Genomic DNA, 17,892 nt, shown 5'->3' on the forward strand with positions numbered 1-17,892 from the left:
TGTATTGTGTTTTTTACCAGTAGTTTGAAATTTGAAGTGCTCTTTTGCATGTTAAAGGATGTTCAATGCAGCACAGCATAATTTGCATCCTGGGGGGTGATAATAATTTCAAATTGATGGGTATTTGTATCTAACGTTGAATTTTCCAAGTCTGATTGAATAACCTGCACCCGAGATTCTAGTTTCGATATACCCTAAACAAATTTGCAAGGATTGTTTGGGATCAAACACAACATGCAGAATGCTTGCAAGATTTTATTTATTAAAAATAACAAAAAAGAATAATACAACACTAGGATAAAATTAAAAATTAAATCTTGTGGGGTCAGCGTTGGGTCCAAAAGGAAATTAAATAATCAGAAATGACAATATAAATTGCAGGGCCAGGATTGGCTGTGAGACCCACCGACGCCACCATGGGAGCTCCAGCCGACAATTTTCTTCTTCGAGGCAGGTTAACTTCAATAACCTCGAAACATCTGTCTAAGCAGGCTGTCCACGGGGCCCGAAGCGATCGATGTTGCAGTCGTTGGACACGAACGCATGTTTGTAGAATAGTCGTTGCCGCAGGGAATCACACCAGACTTGCTTCTGAATCCGTTTACACGGGTTGACTCGCACGTGCGATCAAAATCTGTTGAAATTTAGAGTTCAGACATAATAACTCTCTCTGTCTCTCTAAAACCTTTAAACCATTCCGTTTTCACTAACTCATTCTCTCTCTCTCTGCAACTTCTATATTTTTCTCTCAAGAACTTGGAGATCTTGACGTCTCAGCTTCAGAGGGCAGAGCGTGCAATAAATCCATGTAAGTTATCTCTCAGCCCTGAAGTTCATAGTTGATAACTGAATCAGCGAATCTTGTAGAAAACCAGAAAACAGCAAAAGATTGAAATCTTTTTAATTTTCTTTTTGAGGTTTGACGATGAATGAGCTTTGAAAAAATTGCATTATATTTTGGTTAAGTGTTGATCTGCGAGTCTTTGGGCGGTTTTGGTTCAGTTCTTGGAGTCGCTTCCGAGAAAATGGAGGGAAAGAAAATGAATGAAGTCCAAGTTAGTTGATCTTTCTCAATAAGTTTTAAGCCCGAGTGGTTTCTTTCTTTGTTTGGCTGTGTTTCATTGCGAATACAATGCTGGAAAGGTAAAATACAAAAAAATTAAAAATGAAATTTTGGGTCTTGATTTTTTATCTTTCCTTTATTATTTTTTAGTAGGGAAAACTAAGTTTTTCAATGGTACAATCTTCATAGATAGCTATGGGTGCTAAAATAACGATGGATGAATCTGTGTGGTTTTTATATTTTGGTGTAACATGGAATGCTGAATGCAGTTATTCTGTTTGATTGCTCAGAACGCCAAATAACGCTCGGACAAATTAAAAGTTGAATCTTTGAGCTATTTAAGATCACAAAGAAAGATTCCAAAAACTGATTTGACTCGAGAATCTATTTTAAGAAAAAAAAAAAAAAAGTGTTCTCAATGGTTGAACAAGGGTTTTCTGCTTCTATTTATGGATAATGAATTTTATTTATTCTTAATTGTTGCAGCAACTCAAAGCACTGTAAGAGGTTAACCAGTTGCAGTGTTCTTAGAGGCCTTGCTACCAAATTAAGTGATAGATGTTCTTCGAACAATGTGGTTTGAGCTTTTTGGTGACATAGAATAGTCAAACAAACCAATGGAGGAAAGCAGTAGGGGAGATCATAAGTCATTGAGGGGAAGTGGAAGTTTTAAGTCAACATTGTCAGGAAGATCAAGCCCGCGAAATTCTCCTTCATTTCGGAGATTGAATTCAAGCCGAACTCCACGGAGAGAAGCTAGAAGCAGCGGAGGTGTGCAGTGGTTTCGGAGCAATCGATTATTGTTTTGGTTGTTATTGATTACCCTTTGGGCTTATCTTGGATTTTATTTTCAGTCCAGTTGGGCTCATAGCAACAAGGAGAACTTCTTGGGGTTTGGAAATAAAGCAAGCAATGGAAACTCAGACACTGAACAGAATGTGAGGAGAGATTTGCTTGCCAGTGACAGTTCTATGGCAGTTAAGAATGAGACCAACCAAAATCAGGTAAAAGCTGGTAAAAGGATAGATGTGGTTTTGATGAAAAAGGAGAACGGAGTTTCATCTCGTCGAAGCGCAAGTTCAAAGAAGAGGAGTAAAAAATCAGCTCGTAGTCTACGTGGTAAAGTGCATGGTAAGCAGAAGAAAACAGCGGAGGTTGAAGGCCATGAGACAGAGGAGCAGGAACTGGACATTCCTAAGACAAATACTTCTTATGGGATGCTTGTTGGTCCATTTGGCTTTCTAGAAGATAGAACTTTGGAATGGAGTCCTAAAACGCGGTCTGGAACCTGTGACAGGAAGGGGGACTTCGCACGTCTTGTTTGGTCTAGGAGATTTCTATTAATATTCCATGAACTTTCGATGACTGGGGCTCCACTTTCTATGATGGAGCTGGCAACAGAGCTTTTGAGCTGTGGAGCCACGGTTTCTGCTGTAGTTCTTAGCAAGAAGGGTGGCTTGATGTCAGAGCTAGCAAGGAGAAGAATAAAGGTGCTTGAGGACAAAGTAGAACAAAGCTTCAAAACTGCCATGAAGGCAGATCTAGTCATCGCCGGGTCAGCAGTGTGTGCATCATGGATTGGTGAGAACCATTTTCCAAAAATCCGTTAATGTAATTTGTAAAATTTAAATTCAGTGCATTTGCTGAACTCAAAAAGTTTAAAGTGCATAATATTAACTAATCAACTGTACCTCCATTTTTCTCTGGGATGCATCAGATATTAATTTCCAGTCATTATTCCATTTGTAATTTCTAATTTGTATCTACATGGTTTCCTTCTTTTAACACTTTATTTTTCTATTGGTTTTTTCTTGTCATTAAAATTTCTGTTAAACTAAGTGACAATCATCTTAGCTATTTTATTAATTGACAGAAAGTGCCATTCTTAAGTGTGAAGCTGATTTGCTTTGGCTTTGTTTGCATGTATCATGTGGTGTACTACAATACTAATAGACAATAAACATTTTATTTCAGATCAATACATGGATCATTTTCCAGCTGGTGCAAGTCAAATTGCTTGGTGGATCATGGAAAACCGGAGAGAATACTTCGATCGGGCGAAGGTTGTGCTTAACCGAGTGAAAATGCTGGCTTTTCTATCAGAATCACAGTCTAAACAATGGCTAGATTGGTGCGAAGAAGAAAAGATTAAGCTGAGGTCTCAGCCTGCAGTTGTACCACTCTCTATTAATGATGAGCTGGCCTTTGTAGCTGGCATAGGTTGTTCACTTAATACTCCATCTTCTAGTACTGAGAAGATGCTTGAGAAAAGGCAGTTATTGCGAGATTCAGTCAGAAAGGAAATGGGGTTAACAGACAATGATATGCTTGTAATGTCTCTGAGCAGCATAAACCCTGGAAAGGGGCAGCTCTTGCTTCTTGAATCAGCACGCTTGGTGATCGAAGAACCTCTGAAATATAATTCTAAGATAAAAAACCCAGTACGTAAACGCCAAGCCCGCTCTACCTTGTCTAGAAAACATCACTTGAGAGCTTTGTTTCAAGAGTTGAATGATGATGGTTTATCATCAAATGAATTACCACTGTCCAATGAATCTGATGTCCAGTTGAATGAACCCCAGGAAAAAAAATTGCGGTTACGTAGTCTCTATACCTCTTTTGATGATACAGGTGATTTGACCTTCAATGTCACTCATAAGAGGAAAGTGTTGTCGGATAATAGAGGAACACTGGAACGGTCTGTTAAATTTCTTATTGGTTCTGTTGGATCTAAGAGCAATAAGGTGCTTTATGTCAAAGAACTTTTAGGATTCCTATCTCAGCATTCAAACATGTCAAAGTCAGTGTTGTGGACTCCGGCAACCACACGTGTAGCTGCATTATACTCTGCAGCTGATGTTTATGTCATGAACTCTCAGGTGATCCATCTTCGTAGTCTTAAGTGCTCTTATTTATGTCAGCTGATGTTTATGGTTTTTGGCTTCTTAAATTAATTATATATAATGCGCAAATAGGGGAAAGAAAAAAATTCAACTGTGATTTTACGCATTTAAATGGTGGAGTCCCATGTCATAATAGAAGCACACTATGTATGGTAGTATTGCTTGTTTGAATAAAAATATTTTGTCAGTCTAATTTTTTAAGATGTAACACAACTGAGGACAGACACATGGAACTTCCTTTTCCACATGAGAAGATGGTATCTTTGTTGGTATTAACTGAGAACAAGTCAGTTGATCATGAATCATGTCAAACAATTGTTGATAGAATAAGGTCGATTTTGCGATCTCTCTGAAGATTGATTTTGTTTTTTTTTAATATAAGGTCATTGCAAAAAGAAAAATATTGAACAGGGAGCAGCTTGTGTGCACTCCACTGTGTGCACAAGTTTGATATGCCTTGTAGTATTAGCGAGGACTGCTCTCAAGTATTCAGACTTTTCTTCTGTATTGCAAATTCATGAATTCTATTGTAGATATCAATCCAATGATCTTGTCAAGAAAAAAAAATACACAAATAATAATAATAATAATAATAATACCCGGCTCTTGTAATCCAACTGCAAAATTATTGGTTCAACCCCCTAGTAGATTTCATCTGGGATAATGCATGTATGCATACCACCAAATGCTATTGTTCTGTTTAAAGCATGGATTCTGTTCTTGGAAATCTAATTTTTTGTGTTTGTAACCCCACTTCTCATTTCAGTTGAATTTATAATCTTGATTTATGCTTGTACTCATTTAACTCATTATCCTATATTATTTGGAAATAACACTATATGTAAAATGGTGTACAGGGACTGGGAGAAACTTTTGGGAGAGTGACAATTGAAGCCATGGCATTTGGTCTTCCGGTATGACATCTGACTTGATTTTATTCCTCATCTTAAGGCCCACTAGGATGATAGTTATACTGATAACATTTAGTCTCGCTAACTGAACCTACATATGCAAAGACATGCTACATGACTGTTGTGTGGCATAATCTTTCTTTTCTGTCCACCTTCTGCAGTAGCATGAATCATGACAATTAACAACAATGTAGATCAAACTCCAAAAAAACTATTACAAAAAAAGGGGAACATAAGGCTTAATTAAATTAGTTGATAACCAGTGGGACCTTAGGTATATTCTGGGGAGTTTCTGCAGCCAAGAAATAATTATGGCCCATCAGACAGACACCGCATAACAAGTCTCCTATTGAGATCAGTAAACCTGTATTTATAGGGAGATGGGAGCTCATCTTCATAAACATGGTTATCAGGATTAAGTGAAAGTATCCTTCATTTGAAATAGAATTTGAATTGGCTGCAATGATGAAAAATCAGTGATTGTTTGTGCAGATTAGCGTTGTATGCCTTTCCCTTTTTCTTCCTCTTAAAACAACATGAACCATGTAGAAGTACAGAATTAATACCTGCTTGAAACAAAATGGCATTACTATCTGTCGTCGGTGCATTATCATTCCTATTTTCTACGAGTTTGACTCTCAAATGCTACTTCCTTTCCATGCTGCTTTAGATTTTTTGTGCACCGGACCTTGAATAGAATCAAATGAATGATGTCATTTTATGGAGCAGGTGCTTGGAACAGAAGCTGGAGGCACAACAGAGATTGTTGAACACAATGTAACAGGTCTGCTTCATCCTGTTGGGCATCCCGGAACTCGTGTCCTTGCTGAAAATATCCGGTTTTTGCTTAAAAGCCCAAATGCAAGGAAGCAAATGGGATTGAAAGGAAGAGAGAAAGTAGAGAGGATGTACTTAAAGCGCCACATGTACAAGAGATTTGTAGACGTTCTTCTCAAGTGCATGAGACCCAAATAACGTCTCTCAATTGAGACATTCTCATTCTTTTATTTCTTCTCAAATTTAGAGGGTGCTGTGAGTATGAGAATTATGTTGCTCCGGCCAAATGATATTATAGATGCCAAGTTTGAGATTTTCTTGACGAAGTGTAGGAAACGTTTTTGATTGATTGAAAGGTTATTAGTTTAAACATGAAGCTCAATGCTTTGTTGGTGTGATAATGTCAAATGGTTAAGCGCATTTATCCATTACCGATGTATTGTTTTCGATTCCCTCCTCTCATTATCGATTTATAAATTTTAAAAGAAAGTTGTTTTACTAGACACTAAGTGCAGAATTTATATCTCCAAATAACAGCCTGACCCAACATGACCACTATGCTCCTCAGGCGCTCCATTCTTGTCCAATTTTAGCTATTCAAATATAGCCGTTCGGCTATACTCGGTTTTATTAAAGTTTCTTAAAAATAGTATAGCCGAGCGATTATACTCGATTTTTTTCTAATTTTTTATAAATAGTATAGCCGAGTGGATATACACTTTATATATATTTTTTGAGGATCCTTTTTTTCTTTTAAATTTTTTCCTCGATTTTTGTTTATCAATAAGAGTTGTTTAGAGCATTATGCATTACTATTTTGCTAGTGCCTGAGTCTCTATTATCCCCTTTTCATTTTTCACTTTTCCCGAGTTATTACCTGTATAAAGAATTTACCACTTTCACGTTCAATAATCTATTATACACATACGTACTTATTTTTCAATAATACATCCATGTTCTGTACACGTCTTAAAGGCTCGGTAAAATTCAAGCTTTTTAAAAAGCCGGACGACTATATTTATTTTGACACGTGGCTGCCTATTCGCTAGGCGGGTTCTCTTTTTTGTTTTTTTTTTTAAAGAATTGCTGCGTGTTTATACCCAGTTTTTTCTTTTAAAAAAAAAAATAGTATAGCTGCGCAGCTATACCAGGTTTTATTAATAGTATAGCCGAGCGGCTATACTCCTTTTGTTTCTTATTTTTTAAAAATAGTATAGCCGCACTGCTATACTTGGTCCTATTAATGTTTCTTCAAAATACCTAAACCTTTAATTACCACAACCGACTCTCCAAATTTCTCTCAAATTAAAAATAAAATAAAATAAAAGGAGTTTCCACATTCCGTGAGTGAGATGCTCGCGAAGGAAACTTATAAATAGCAGTGAGTGAGAGCTCTTTGTTCGCCACAACACTGAGAGAAATTCAAACAAAAACTTCACTTGAAAGTTGAATTCTCTTCTAGTCTCTCTTTTCTTTTGTTCGTTAATTAGCAGCATTCTTGTGTTGGTTAATTAGCAGCATCAAGCAATGGAAGAGTCTCTTGTGCCGTTAGGTTTTCGTTTCAGCCCCACCGATGAAGAGATTGTGTGGGTTCCTTTCTCTACAAGTTTTTGGTGGAGAGCAAGCCGTTCATGTCGCTATACAACAATATCTTCCATGCCTGCAATCTTTTCGGCAACAAGACAGAGCCTTCGGAGATTTGGAAAAAATACGGAGGGCCGCAACTCGTTGATACAGACTTGTACTTCATCTCCAAGCTCAAGAAGTTAACCCCGAAGCGGATGGATTGAACGGTTGGCAACGGGGGTACTTGGAGCGAAACTGAATCCTCCAAATTGTGTACCTTTTTGAGTTATCAATGAACTGATTCTATATGTCTAGTAAATTTACTCTTAATTCGTTAATTTGACCAAATATTGGAGCTGCTCTCTTGAATTATACTTGATAACTTTTTATACGTTCAGATTTTCCGTTTAGTTTAGACAAAAGAAAAAAAAAAGGGGTTCTTGCTAGCTAGTTGTAATTAAAAATTGCTCTAATTAACTTGGAAACACCAGTATGCCAACAAAGAATTAGCAACACTTCCAGTCTCTTAATTCATAGAGCAGATGATATACAATAACAGAATAAAATGTCGCAAGTAAAAAAGATCTTTTATTTCATTCAAACTGTAAGACTTGAACCAGAAGGCTATTACTATATATTGTGATTACAATGTGCCATCAGGCAAAGATGACAATAAATTCCTCTAAATTATTCGACCAAAACAATAAAATCATCAAACATATATGTACACTTGTTTGATTGTTTGTAGTACACATGTACAACATTCTATTCTGTTGGATGAAATTGGGAGAACCAGTCAAGTCAATAATCCTGAGGATAAACAGGAGCAACTCTACTCTTCTTGCCAATTAAATTTTTTACCTCAGCTCCACAAGGCCGGAGATAGCTTCTGCTGGGAGACTGATCATCGTCTGCAACTATAACTGTCGATTGTTCCCTTGCAAGTCGGCCCAAATCAACACTCATGTCATCAGAAGATCCACACAAACCTATATCTTTAGTTACTTCTGTGTCAAATGAGGTAGTGACATGTAATAACCTCAAAAATAATACTTGGTTTTATTATTTTTGTGGAAAATCTTATTAAGTCGTGTGACTATATTGGGTGTTGTATGAATTTGGTTTGATGTGAAAATATTGGAATTAAGTGAGTTTAATCTCAAATTGGGACAAAAATGCCCTTATGATTAAGTTTATGATTTTTCAAAGGATGTTCAGGAAATTGAAGTGAGAAAATTATGATTTTTGGATTGAACATAGAGCTTGATCTCATGAACGCGTAGGAGCAGACGGTTCGTGAATCGAAGTTGAAACGAAGAAGTTATGCTCGTTTGAAGTTTCAGGGACTTAATTGCAAAATTAAACAGTGACAGATTTTTGGTTTATAAATTGTGGAGGGCTACTATGCAGGTCAGAATACCTTGAATCCCTTCTGAGTTTGTCAGGTGGGCATTCTCGTGGCAAATAATGAGGGATAAATTACCCTAGGGAGCAAGACCCAAGAACAGTTAGAGCTCTAGTCTGGCGCCATCTAGTACTCATGACTGGAGTGTAATCATGAGTGAACACTACTTTGGAGGTTTTTAGTGTTATAGATTAGAGGTTCATAGTATTCTCTCTTCTATCTGTCAAATATTTGACGTGTGAAAACTACTTTGAAAATAAAAGAGTTTTGGTGTGGTCACAGCTGGTGATCGAAACAGTTCTTTAAATAAAATAAAAGAATTGTGGTTGTGATGATATTGATGATTATGATTACCTTAGTTATACAAGGATTGTGGTATGCTAATGAAAGTGCATGTGTTTGTATATTATGTGTAAATTGACATATTATATTCTGGACGTGGTTTACTCATATAAGCTTTAGAAAGTTTACCAGGTTGTTCTGTGGTGAACCCGGTGCACTATTCGATGGTGTAGGGGAAAAAATTGCAAGTGGTAGAGACCGTGAGCAGGAGAATTAAGGTGAGGAGCGGGAGGCTCGTTGGTGGTTCCACAGAGTGCAAAGTGTGGTGTGAGAGTCTTGGTGAGTGTTAGACTTCTACTGTGTGAAATGAGCTCTAAGGAGCAGATTATGTAATATGATGATTGTTCATTTTATTATGTAAGTTTGTAATGTAATATTTGACTCAAAAGAGTTGAGTTATTATTGACATTGTGGTTCGGAACAGTGGTGTCGTATCAAGAAAGAAAAATTTAAATTTTTAGGTACTTTTGATGAAGGTTCCGAACTTCACATCCCGGATTGCTGGTTGTTCTGTTTAAACTCATTGTTTAGTCATTGTTGAAAATTCGGAGTGTGAAAGTTTGGTATCAGAGCTCAATTCTGCTTTGATGAAGTGTTAGAGCTTATGGCCAGCTCTGAAAATTTGGTATCAAAGCATATGGTTCTACTTTGATGAAGTGTTAAAGCTTCTGGTCAACTCTGACAATTTGGTATCAAAGCATATGGTTTTCTCTGACAAAGTGCTAGAGCTTATGGTCAGCTCTGACAGTTTGTTTATTGCGCAATTGGTTTGCCATGTAGGAGCTTTGGGTTTAGGTGCTAGAGGAATGGGTCCTTTGTGGTTGTATGTTATTTTCAGGCTTGTATATTTTGAGATAATACTCAAGCATGGAATGAACAGTTCGCTTGTCTTTTGCCAGAAAGGGAATGGACCAAGGCAGAGGTCAAGTCAAAGCTAGTGGTAGAGGTGAAGAGCAAGGAGCTGTAGAGCCTACCTTTGACATTCATGAGGAGTCAGAGGAGGAGATTGGGGAAGAAACCCCTGCTAGTGCGCAAAATTTGCACAATGTGCAAATGAATGATCGTACAGCTAATCTATTCGTAGAGTTCTTGTAGGCACGGGGGCATGGAGTTCCTCAACCACCACCAGTGCCACGCACAGATCCCTTTAGAATGTCCCTATTGATTCGTGACCTCAAGAAACTAAGAGTTAAACCTTTTGAGGGTAAAGTCGATCACATGAAGGCTGATAGGTGGATACGGAATCTTGAGAACTACTTCAAGGTTTTGGGTATGACCAGTGTTGAAAAGAGGAGAGTAGCTTCCTTTTACTTACAGGATGAGGCACGAGTGTGGTGAGAGACGGTGGAAAAATCACAGAATGTGGACCATATGGACTGGGAGGGGTTTTTGGCACTCTTTTACAAGAAATACTTTCCTGTTATTGTGAAGGAGGAATTACAAGTGGAGTTCCTAAACTTAACGCAAGGGTCCCTAACTGTGAGGGAGTATGAGGCACGGTTTGCTGAGTTGTCTCATTTTGCTGACCCTCTGAGTGAGTTGCAACAAACCCAGAAGTTTCAAAGGGGTTTAAATGTGTATGTCAAAAAGATGGTGACTGGTTTTTGCCATACGAAATTTGTAGATGTGGTGGAGTGCGCAGTGTCTATTGAAGCAAATAATAATGAGTTTAAGAAGAGTATGGATGTCAAGAGAGACGTCAAGGGGAAAGAAAAGTCGCCAACACAAAGTAGCACTACTGAGAATCAGGGAGTTGTTGGTAAGAAGCAGAGGACTGGGTACCTGACTGCGACCAAACTGATTTCTCTCACAGTAAATCTGACAGCGATTATTTTCACAGCACAGCAATCAGATATAGAGGAGTTTGTATTTTTCTAAAACTTAATATGAAGAGTGGTGGGGTGTGTGTATAGATAGATGTACTAGGGTTAAATATTAAGTTGAATGACCTTTTTTTTGTCTTTTTACACAATAATAAAACTAACAGCTTAATAATTTAAGTATTGGGGTGTCAAACGGGCCGTGCCGGGCCGGCCCGTCCCATTTAAACTCGTGCTTTTAACATTTTCGTGCCGTGCCGGGCTGGCCCAGTTAACTTAGCGGGCCGTGCCGTGCCAGCCCATTTAGTAAAATCATAAATCCCAGCCCGGCCCAAAGCCCATGTCCAAATTGAAACGGACCGGGCCGGGCTCGTGCCGTGCCCGTGCTCGTGCTCGTGCTCGTGCCGTGCCCGTGCTCGTGCCATACTCGGGCCCAAGAACCAACCCATTTAATTTGAATTTTTTTTTTCCCTTGATTTTTTTTCCACTACATAATTCATATTATAAACATAAAAAATATAATTAGAAGCAAGGAATGATGAACTATTTAAAAACATTAATCAATCAAACATCTAAACAATATGAAAGTTTGGAGGGCAAAAAAATAGCCTCATTAAAACCTTGCCTTAAAAAACCCCCAAAGGAGGAAAATCCGATCAAGGAAAAAGAGTACCATTGCCCTCCCAAATTACACAAAATGGAAAACAAAATTAATCTCAACTAACTTTCTTCATTAAGGGAACTTGTGCTGTCATCTTCAAAATATGAGATATCTTCATCTACAAAACTTTGAGTTCGAAAATCAGAGTCTGTTAATTATATTAAGAAAAGAATGGTTGAAAATCCAAACTAGATACTTACCATTCAATTAGAACGCAGAAGGTAGAATCTGCAAAACCCACACCAAAAAATCAAAAAATTTAGACTGTTGTTTTGATAAATAATTAAAAATAAAAATAAAAACAAGATCAAACCCTACAATCAATGTTTCTCACAAATTTTGAGCAACCAAACATAGAAACTATATGTTAAAGCTCTTACCTTGCAAATCCAACTCTGTAGAATTAGAGAATTGGTTCTTGCTGATCAACAGAAATTGACACACAAGAAGGAATTCGAGCCTACATCAATACAGCAGAACAAAATGAGTAGGCGACACTTCATCACACTTTGAGATAACTACACTTCTTAGCTTAAGCTCCAATTTTCACAGATTATAACTAAGACATAGGTAAACAACTTTGATGTAAGGAACGAAGCCAATAGATCAGAGGAAGGCCACATGCAAGAGTGAATAAGGGCACACTAAAGCGAAACCAGCAAACAGAATGAAAGTGAAGACTACTCTCACCTTGAACACGATTTAAGGTAGATAGAAATCTCCGTTTGCTTTGAAATTTGGATATGTTGTAGATATCAACCTCAGAAACAATTGTTATGAAGGTGTTATAAAAAATATATACAAAATATAGTTTTCCTTTTCCGTAAAGCCAAACACAAAAACATTATATTATAAATAACATATAAATAAATAGGAAAGATTTTAAGGTATAATGAAATTGAAGAAAACAAAATAATAGGTAAGTAAAAGGAAAATAAATAATAAGTAAGAAGGTGAGTTTGGTACGGTGAAGCACGTCAAAGACGCTGTCCTAAAGCCTTTGTAGCCTCCCTACGTGCAGGTACTGACGGTCTACAAGACTCCAAGATACGACCCCTTGTACACAAACTCAAGATCCGCTATGAGCACGTTCATAGATGGATATGGGTATCCAAGTCACAGAACCATTGCCAAAATAATAATATAAAGTAGAGAATATATATAGAAGTAGAAAAGGAGAGAATTAGTTTATGGTGGTGATTGTGGTATGTGATATTCTAATGGTGTACTGTGTGTTTTTCAAATGTGAAGGAGGAGTGGCCTTTTATAGGCATCCAAAAACATGTAACCTTCACCAACCATAAAAGTTCACCAACCAAAAAATTAAGGCATTCACCAACCAGAAATAAAACCTGAATATTAAATATTTATAACCCCCACAATAAATAAAATAAAATAGCCAAAATAAATAAATAAATAAAACGGTTAAATTTTTAAAACCTTTTAAAATTCCAACAGAAGGAATAGAGATGCAAATCGCAACAGAAACTTGCATGCAAAGAGACATCCGTGCTTAACACAGAGTATCAGATAGAGATGAGCTGTTCGTACTCCAACTGGGGTTTGAGGTGTTTATATTTCTCCGATTGGGCTAATTTTCCGATATGTTCTACTCAAGAGGCAGATGAACAAGTTTGAGGAAGGAAATATTTCATTTTGAGCTGAGGAGATATGGGTTTCGAAGCAGTCAACAAGACTGACGTGAAGGAGAGCTGGAGCTCTCAGCCTTGAAGAGAATAATGGGGAAGCTTGTGTTGTGTCAATAAACAGACTTGGGAACTATAAAAGGTAGGCATGGGAGTTATAAAACTTGACCAGCCAGGAGACTAATGAAAATATGTGTGTGGGGAGGAAACCACGCATGGTTTGTTATTGAAAAGTACTTCACGCATGGTTTGTTTACTGAAAAGTACCTGCACGCATGGTTTGTTATTCCAAAAAATTTTTTTTCTTAAAAAAATGCAATAGAGGCTTGAAGCGGGCTCGGGCTCGGGCCGTGCCGTGCCGTGGGCTCGGGCTCGTGCCGTGCTTGAAGCGGGCTCGGGCCAAGTCCATTTAATTTCGAGCCACGGGCCGGCCCGATCCATTGGACCTTTTTTTAAATCCCAGCCCGGTCCAAGCTTTCGTACCGTGCCGAGCACGGCCCACTAATATTCGTGCTCGTGCCGTGCCGTGCCTCATTTAAACGGGCCGGGCTCGTGCCGTGCTGGGCCGGCCCGTCCCGTTTGACACCTCTACTCTAGGGTGAACAAAGAGAAGTGCGGGGTTTAAATAGAAAATCTCTTTTTTTATCTGATTTTGTTGTCATAATTTTTTTAAAACAATCAATAATAAATAAACCAAAAGTACCATGAAGATAAAAATTAAATTTAAATAGCAAACAAAGAGGAATAAAACCCAATTTATGCTTATAGGAAGGAACTCCACTCTCCACCTTGGAGAGATCCTGGAGAAATAGATAGGGTTTGTTCAATGTAATAGATTGGAGGGAACAAGAACTGAGAAATAAATGGTTTGTTCCTTGTTAAAAGAAGACTGGGAAGATAAATATTGATGTGGTTTGTAAAAAAAAATAATAATAATTGGTTTGACAAAAGGGTTTGAGTAATTTCTTAAGAAGATACATTTTTTATTTGACGGAAGAAGAGAGATTTCAGAAGAGAAAAAAAAATGCGCTTTTTAGTGAGAGATTGAAGCACAAAGAGAAGAAGAAATACTGAGAGATGTTCAAGAAAAGAAGAAGAAAAACAACGAAGATTTAGAAAGCAAAAAAAAAAGGAGAAGACATAGAACAACAGAAAATGAAGAGGTACCGTCCGACCAAAAAAAAGGTAACAACAAAGAGATGCTTTAGATTTTTTTTAAGGGCCCCTCTGTTTTGAAGGCATGCATGTTATATTACATTTATAAAAAAAATTATAAAAAAAGAAAAGAAAAGAAAAAGCATGCCTAAAATTAGTAAAAAACAGAGGAGCAGCCACGCGAGGAGACACAGGGGACAACTTTATCTCTTCTGTTCATTTTTTTTTTTTAAATTGTCTACTTTAATTTTGAATGTGGCCTTCTGTTCACTAAGTTTGAGGCCTCAAGTTTTGGAACTCATCGATCTTTTAAAAATAAAAAGCTTTGGAGCTCTCAATAAAATATATAAATTATAGGTATGTATACGGTATATATATAAAATTTGGGGCCCCTTTGAACTGAGGCACCGGCCGTCGCACTCCGCGCCCATATTCAAGGCCGGCACTATACACAACCTCACATGTATGATGAATTTTCAAGCCTAATATGTAAACAACACATATTGGGTGACATAGAGCACATGTAGTCGTTGGGCTTTTACGCATGAATTAACCCGCAATGATATTATGAAGGAAGTTGAAGTTTCATCCCCAAACTAACTTAGCATGCAGAATTTTCTCGGTACTTAATTAAATACATATGCGTTGTTAAGACGCTAACTTTGGTTATCATTAGTTTAATTCAATTATTTCATTTGGTACTTTCTTTTCTCATACTAATCTATGAATTGTTTTTGTTAAACTAAGATTATATGAACATAGATTATATGATGACTAAACCCACATGTTTTGAACGTTCATTAAAGTGGTCACTTTTCCCAGCCGCAATCAGGAAACTTCCCGGCTAACTTTGCCACTTGGGAAACACGATTGCTCATGCATCTTTATCTCTGCGGCCCGAACTTTTTTTACTCTTCTCCAGCAAGTTTTTTCAACTTAAATTAAGGTCACTTCGGAATTAATGTTTTGCGGAAGACATTATTCTAAACCACTACACTAGTTAATTATTTATAAATAAATTTAATATTAAACCTACGTAAATCATGCGGCTTTTAGAGGATTCTTTTAAGTGAACCACTGGTACAATGTGATCTCATAATCAAAATCATCTATATTTTATCTCCTCAAGTTTTCAAGTCAACTAAGTTTAACGTACATATCTTCTACCCTGCACATACGAATTTAAATTCAGGATTGACTTCAGATAACGTTAGTAAAAACAACGTTAAGTTCTATGAACCATAGCACATGGTTTGACTAATTACTGATTTGCTATTTTTTATGCAAAATAATTCATCTACTTAAATCTTGATGACTACAGAAAAAAAGAGCGATGTGCGGCGATAATAGCTAAGATATGTTTCTTTAAAATATTTATAGTATTAACACAAAAACATGACCCAAAATAAACATGTTTTCAGCTTAATCTACAAGTAATGATAGTTGGATGCTAAGACTCAAATCTCCAAATGACAACTTGATTGAACATGACCAGAGTACTTGTGAGGGGTCTCTAGTTTTGTCCATGTGTAATTGTCCAAATGTAGCATGTAAGCCATGTGGGGCTCCCCAAACCCTGCACATCCAATCACTAATACTTTGCCCTGCCACGCTGTCACGCAAGCCGGATTACGCACCTGAGCTGGCAGCTTCGCCACGAATTTCCATGTTCCGCGTCTATGTTTCACCACGTCACCGCCACGACACATGTACATTGTCTCGTCGTCACCATCCACGCACGTCCTTGGACACGTGGCAACTAGCAAGAAGTCGTCTTGTACTTGGTCCCACTGCCACGTGGAGATATTGAATGTTTCGGTGCTTCTTTCGAAACGGCCTTGCTTTTCGGTACAATAGCCACCGATGACATGGAGCTTGCCATGCTGGAAAATTGCCTTACATTCGTCGCGTTCTCTTGCCATGTCCGGCAATGAAATCCACTCATCTTTCGCCACGTCGTATGCTATTGCCGATCTCAACGCATTCTTCTCATCATCATGTCCACCGGCAACGAACACCATCCGATCAGAATCCGAGGAGCATCCAAAGAAAATTCGAGCACCACCTGGCATATCAACCCCACGCCTCCACGTGGCAGACACAAAGTTGTAGACAAACACGGAATTCGAGATGGTCCATGTCATGGGATCCCAACCGCCGATCACCACCAAATCCGACCCGACCGCTGCGAGTTGGCAAAACATGGGTAGTCCAGTAGCAAAACCGGCAAGCGGCGGCAACTCGGACCAATTACCCAAATCCGGTTCACAAAGAGTGAGCCGGTAAACCGGGCTATCCGGGCACTTGAAGACACCAACACCATGATTTGAGACAACATGTGATTGAACCATCACCATGAGTTTTTGGCTATGGCCACCAGCCTTCCTAAGCCGATGAAACTCCGGCAGCTCAACCTCAGCCTTCCAACCCTTGCAAACCGATGCCATAGCTGGGAACTGATCATATTGGATACGAATTAGACAGTCATAGGCTATATCGTCAGGCAGACCAGAAATCAGGACCATGGTACACAAATGGGTATCAAACAAAAACAGAGTTTTGGGTTTTTGAATTCTGAGAGAGATTTTATGAATTCTGAGAGATGGGTTTTGGAATTCTGAGAGATGGGTTTTTTAATTTGAGCTCCTGGGACTGCTCAGAGGGGGCTTTTATAATTTTGAAGGCAGTGTTCGATTCCTATTCAAGAAATAGAAGAAGGGTCTCCTACCTGCTAGTGTTTCATGTTTCCCTCCATTGGCACTATTTTATTGTTATAACAAAAAATAATAAATAAAAAAGCATTTGCCGTGAATGGTTTTTTCAGGTAATGAAGGTCTAGAACAGGGGCGGTCCTACCCTGCCCTGCCTACTCCATTTTTAGCCAAACTAAATATTACCAAATACTTAATACAATTATATCTCTTTTGCTTACTCAATCCCAACCCACTCAATTATATCTCTAGACTCTAGAAGGTTTGGGTGATGCTTTCAAGCAGAGAGAGAAAAAAAATGAGAAGTTTTGGTGATGCTGAAATTTGATTGGTTGATTGAGACGGGGGGGGGACAATTAACAGCGCCCTTGTTTTTGTCAATGTTCACGTTCCCAGTAACGGACTCTGTTTGCCAGCAGTTTTCTCATTTGATTTTATCATCAATGAATTGTCACTATTCTCCTTTTCTTTGATTATTTATTTATACAAATTGAAGAAGACTGTGGGTTTGTTTGTAAATTGGGGTGTCACAAACACAATCGGTGTGTCTTCAACGTAATCTGCACATTTTTCTTAATTGACAAATATTTAAAGCATGCGATCCCATTGCCATGTGTGGAAGGAAGAAATGCCAACAAGAGAAATCATAATCCGACTTTGCTCGAAAGATAGTTTTTACATGAATTTTAATGTCAGTTCATGTTTATTGTGCAAAAGAAGAAATGCATGCCAACAAGAGAAATCATAATCAGTTTATGCTCAAAAATGGATGATTATTTTTGGGCTCAATTTGGAGATGTTGCATCATCTTCGGGCTTAAGTTGAAGTTAGAAGAGCTCAACCAATTAAACTATATTGACAAATGTGTTCGTACTCTTATAATTTAATCAGGACCAATATCATTAACGATGGTTGTTATTGTCAAAGTACAC

At 37.9% G+C, this 17,892-nt stretch overlaps 2 protein-coding genes across 3 annotated transcripts; one reads left to right on the forward strand and one right to left on the reverse strand.

Moving 5' to 3' along the window:
- The first annotated feature begins 555 nt into the window (after nucleotides 1–555).
- Nucleotides 556–6,101, forward strand: LOC110769488 (UDP-Glycosyltransferase superfamily protein). Of its 2 annotated transcripts, none has more exons than XM_088249898.1 (5): nucleotides 556–808; nucleotides 1,550–2,644; nucleotides 3,038–3,942; nucleotides 4,824–4,880; nucleotides 5,607–6,101. In XM_088249898.1, exons 2-5 carry the CDS (start codon nucleotides 1,681–1,683, stop codon nucleotides 5,850–5,852), a joined length of 2,172 nt encoding a protein of 723 aa, XP_088106024.1. In that variant the 5' UTR covers nucleotides 556–808; nucleotides 1,550–1,680; the 3' UTR covers nucleotides 5,853–6,101. The 2 variants fall into 2 exon arrangements, with proteins under 2 accessions (XP_088106024.1, XP_021829164.1); XM_021973472.2 differs by lacking the exon at nucleotides 556–808 and having other exon boundaries at nucleotides 1,698–1,834; nucleotides 1,918–2,644.
- Nucleotides 6,102–15,589: 9,488 nt separating this feature from the next.
- LOC110769446 (Galactose oxidase/kelch repeat superfamily protein) lies at nucleotides 15,590–17,095 on the reverse strand. The gene has a single exon (XM_021973424.2). It carries the CDS (start codon nucleotides 16,772–16,774, stop codon nucleotides 15,707–15,709), a length of 1,068 nt encoding a protein of 355 aa, XP_021829116.1. The 5' UTR covers nucleotides 16,775–17,095; the 3' UTR covers nucleotides 15,590–15,706.
- Between the last annotated feature and the right edge of the window lie 797 nt (nucleotides 17,096–17,892).

This window comes from Prunus avium, chromosome 3, assembly GCF_965620075.1.
Source record: "Prunus avium chromosome 3, drPruAviu1.hap1.1, whole genome shotgun sequence".
Taxonomy (NCBI): domain Eukaryota; kingdom Viridiplantae; phylum Streptophyta; class Magnoliopsida; order Rosales; family Rosaceae; genus Prunus; species Prunus avium.

Coding starts and splice junctions, on each gene's coding strand:
- LOC110769488 (XM_088249898.1), top strand. CDS start 1,681: ATGGAGGAAAGCAGTAGGGGAGATCATAAGTCATTGAGGGGAAGTGGA. Junction 2,645..3,037: donor AGTGTGTGCATCATGGATTG/GTGAGAACCATT, acceptor ATTTTATTTCAG/ATCAATACATGGATCATTTT. Junction 4,881..5,606: donor CCATGGCATTTGGTCTTCCG/GTATGACATCTG, acceptor TTTATGGAGCAG/GTGCTTGGAACAGAAGCTGG.
- LOC110769446 (XM_021973424.2), bottom strand. CDS start 16,774: ATGGTCCTGATTTCTGGTCTGCCTGACGATATAGCCTATGACTGTCTA.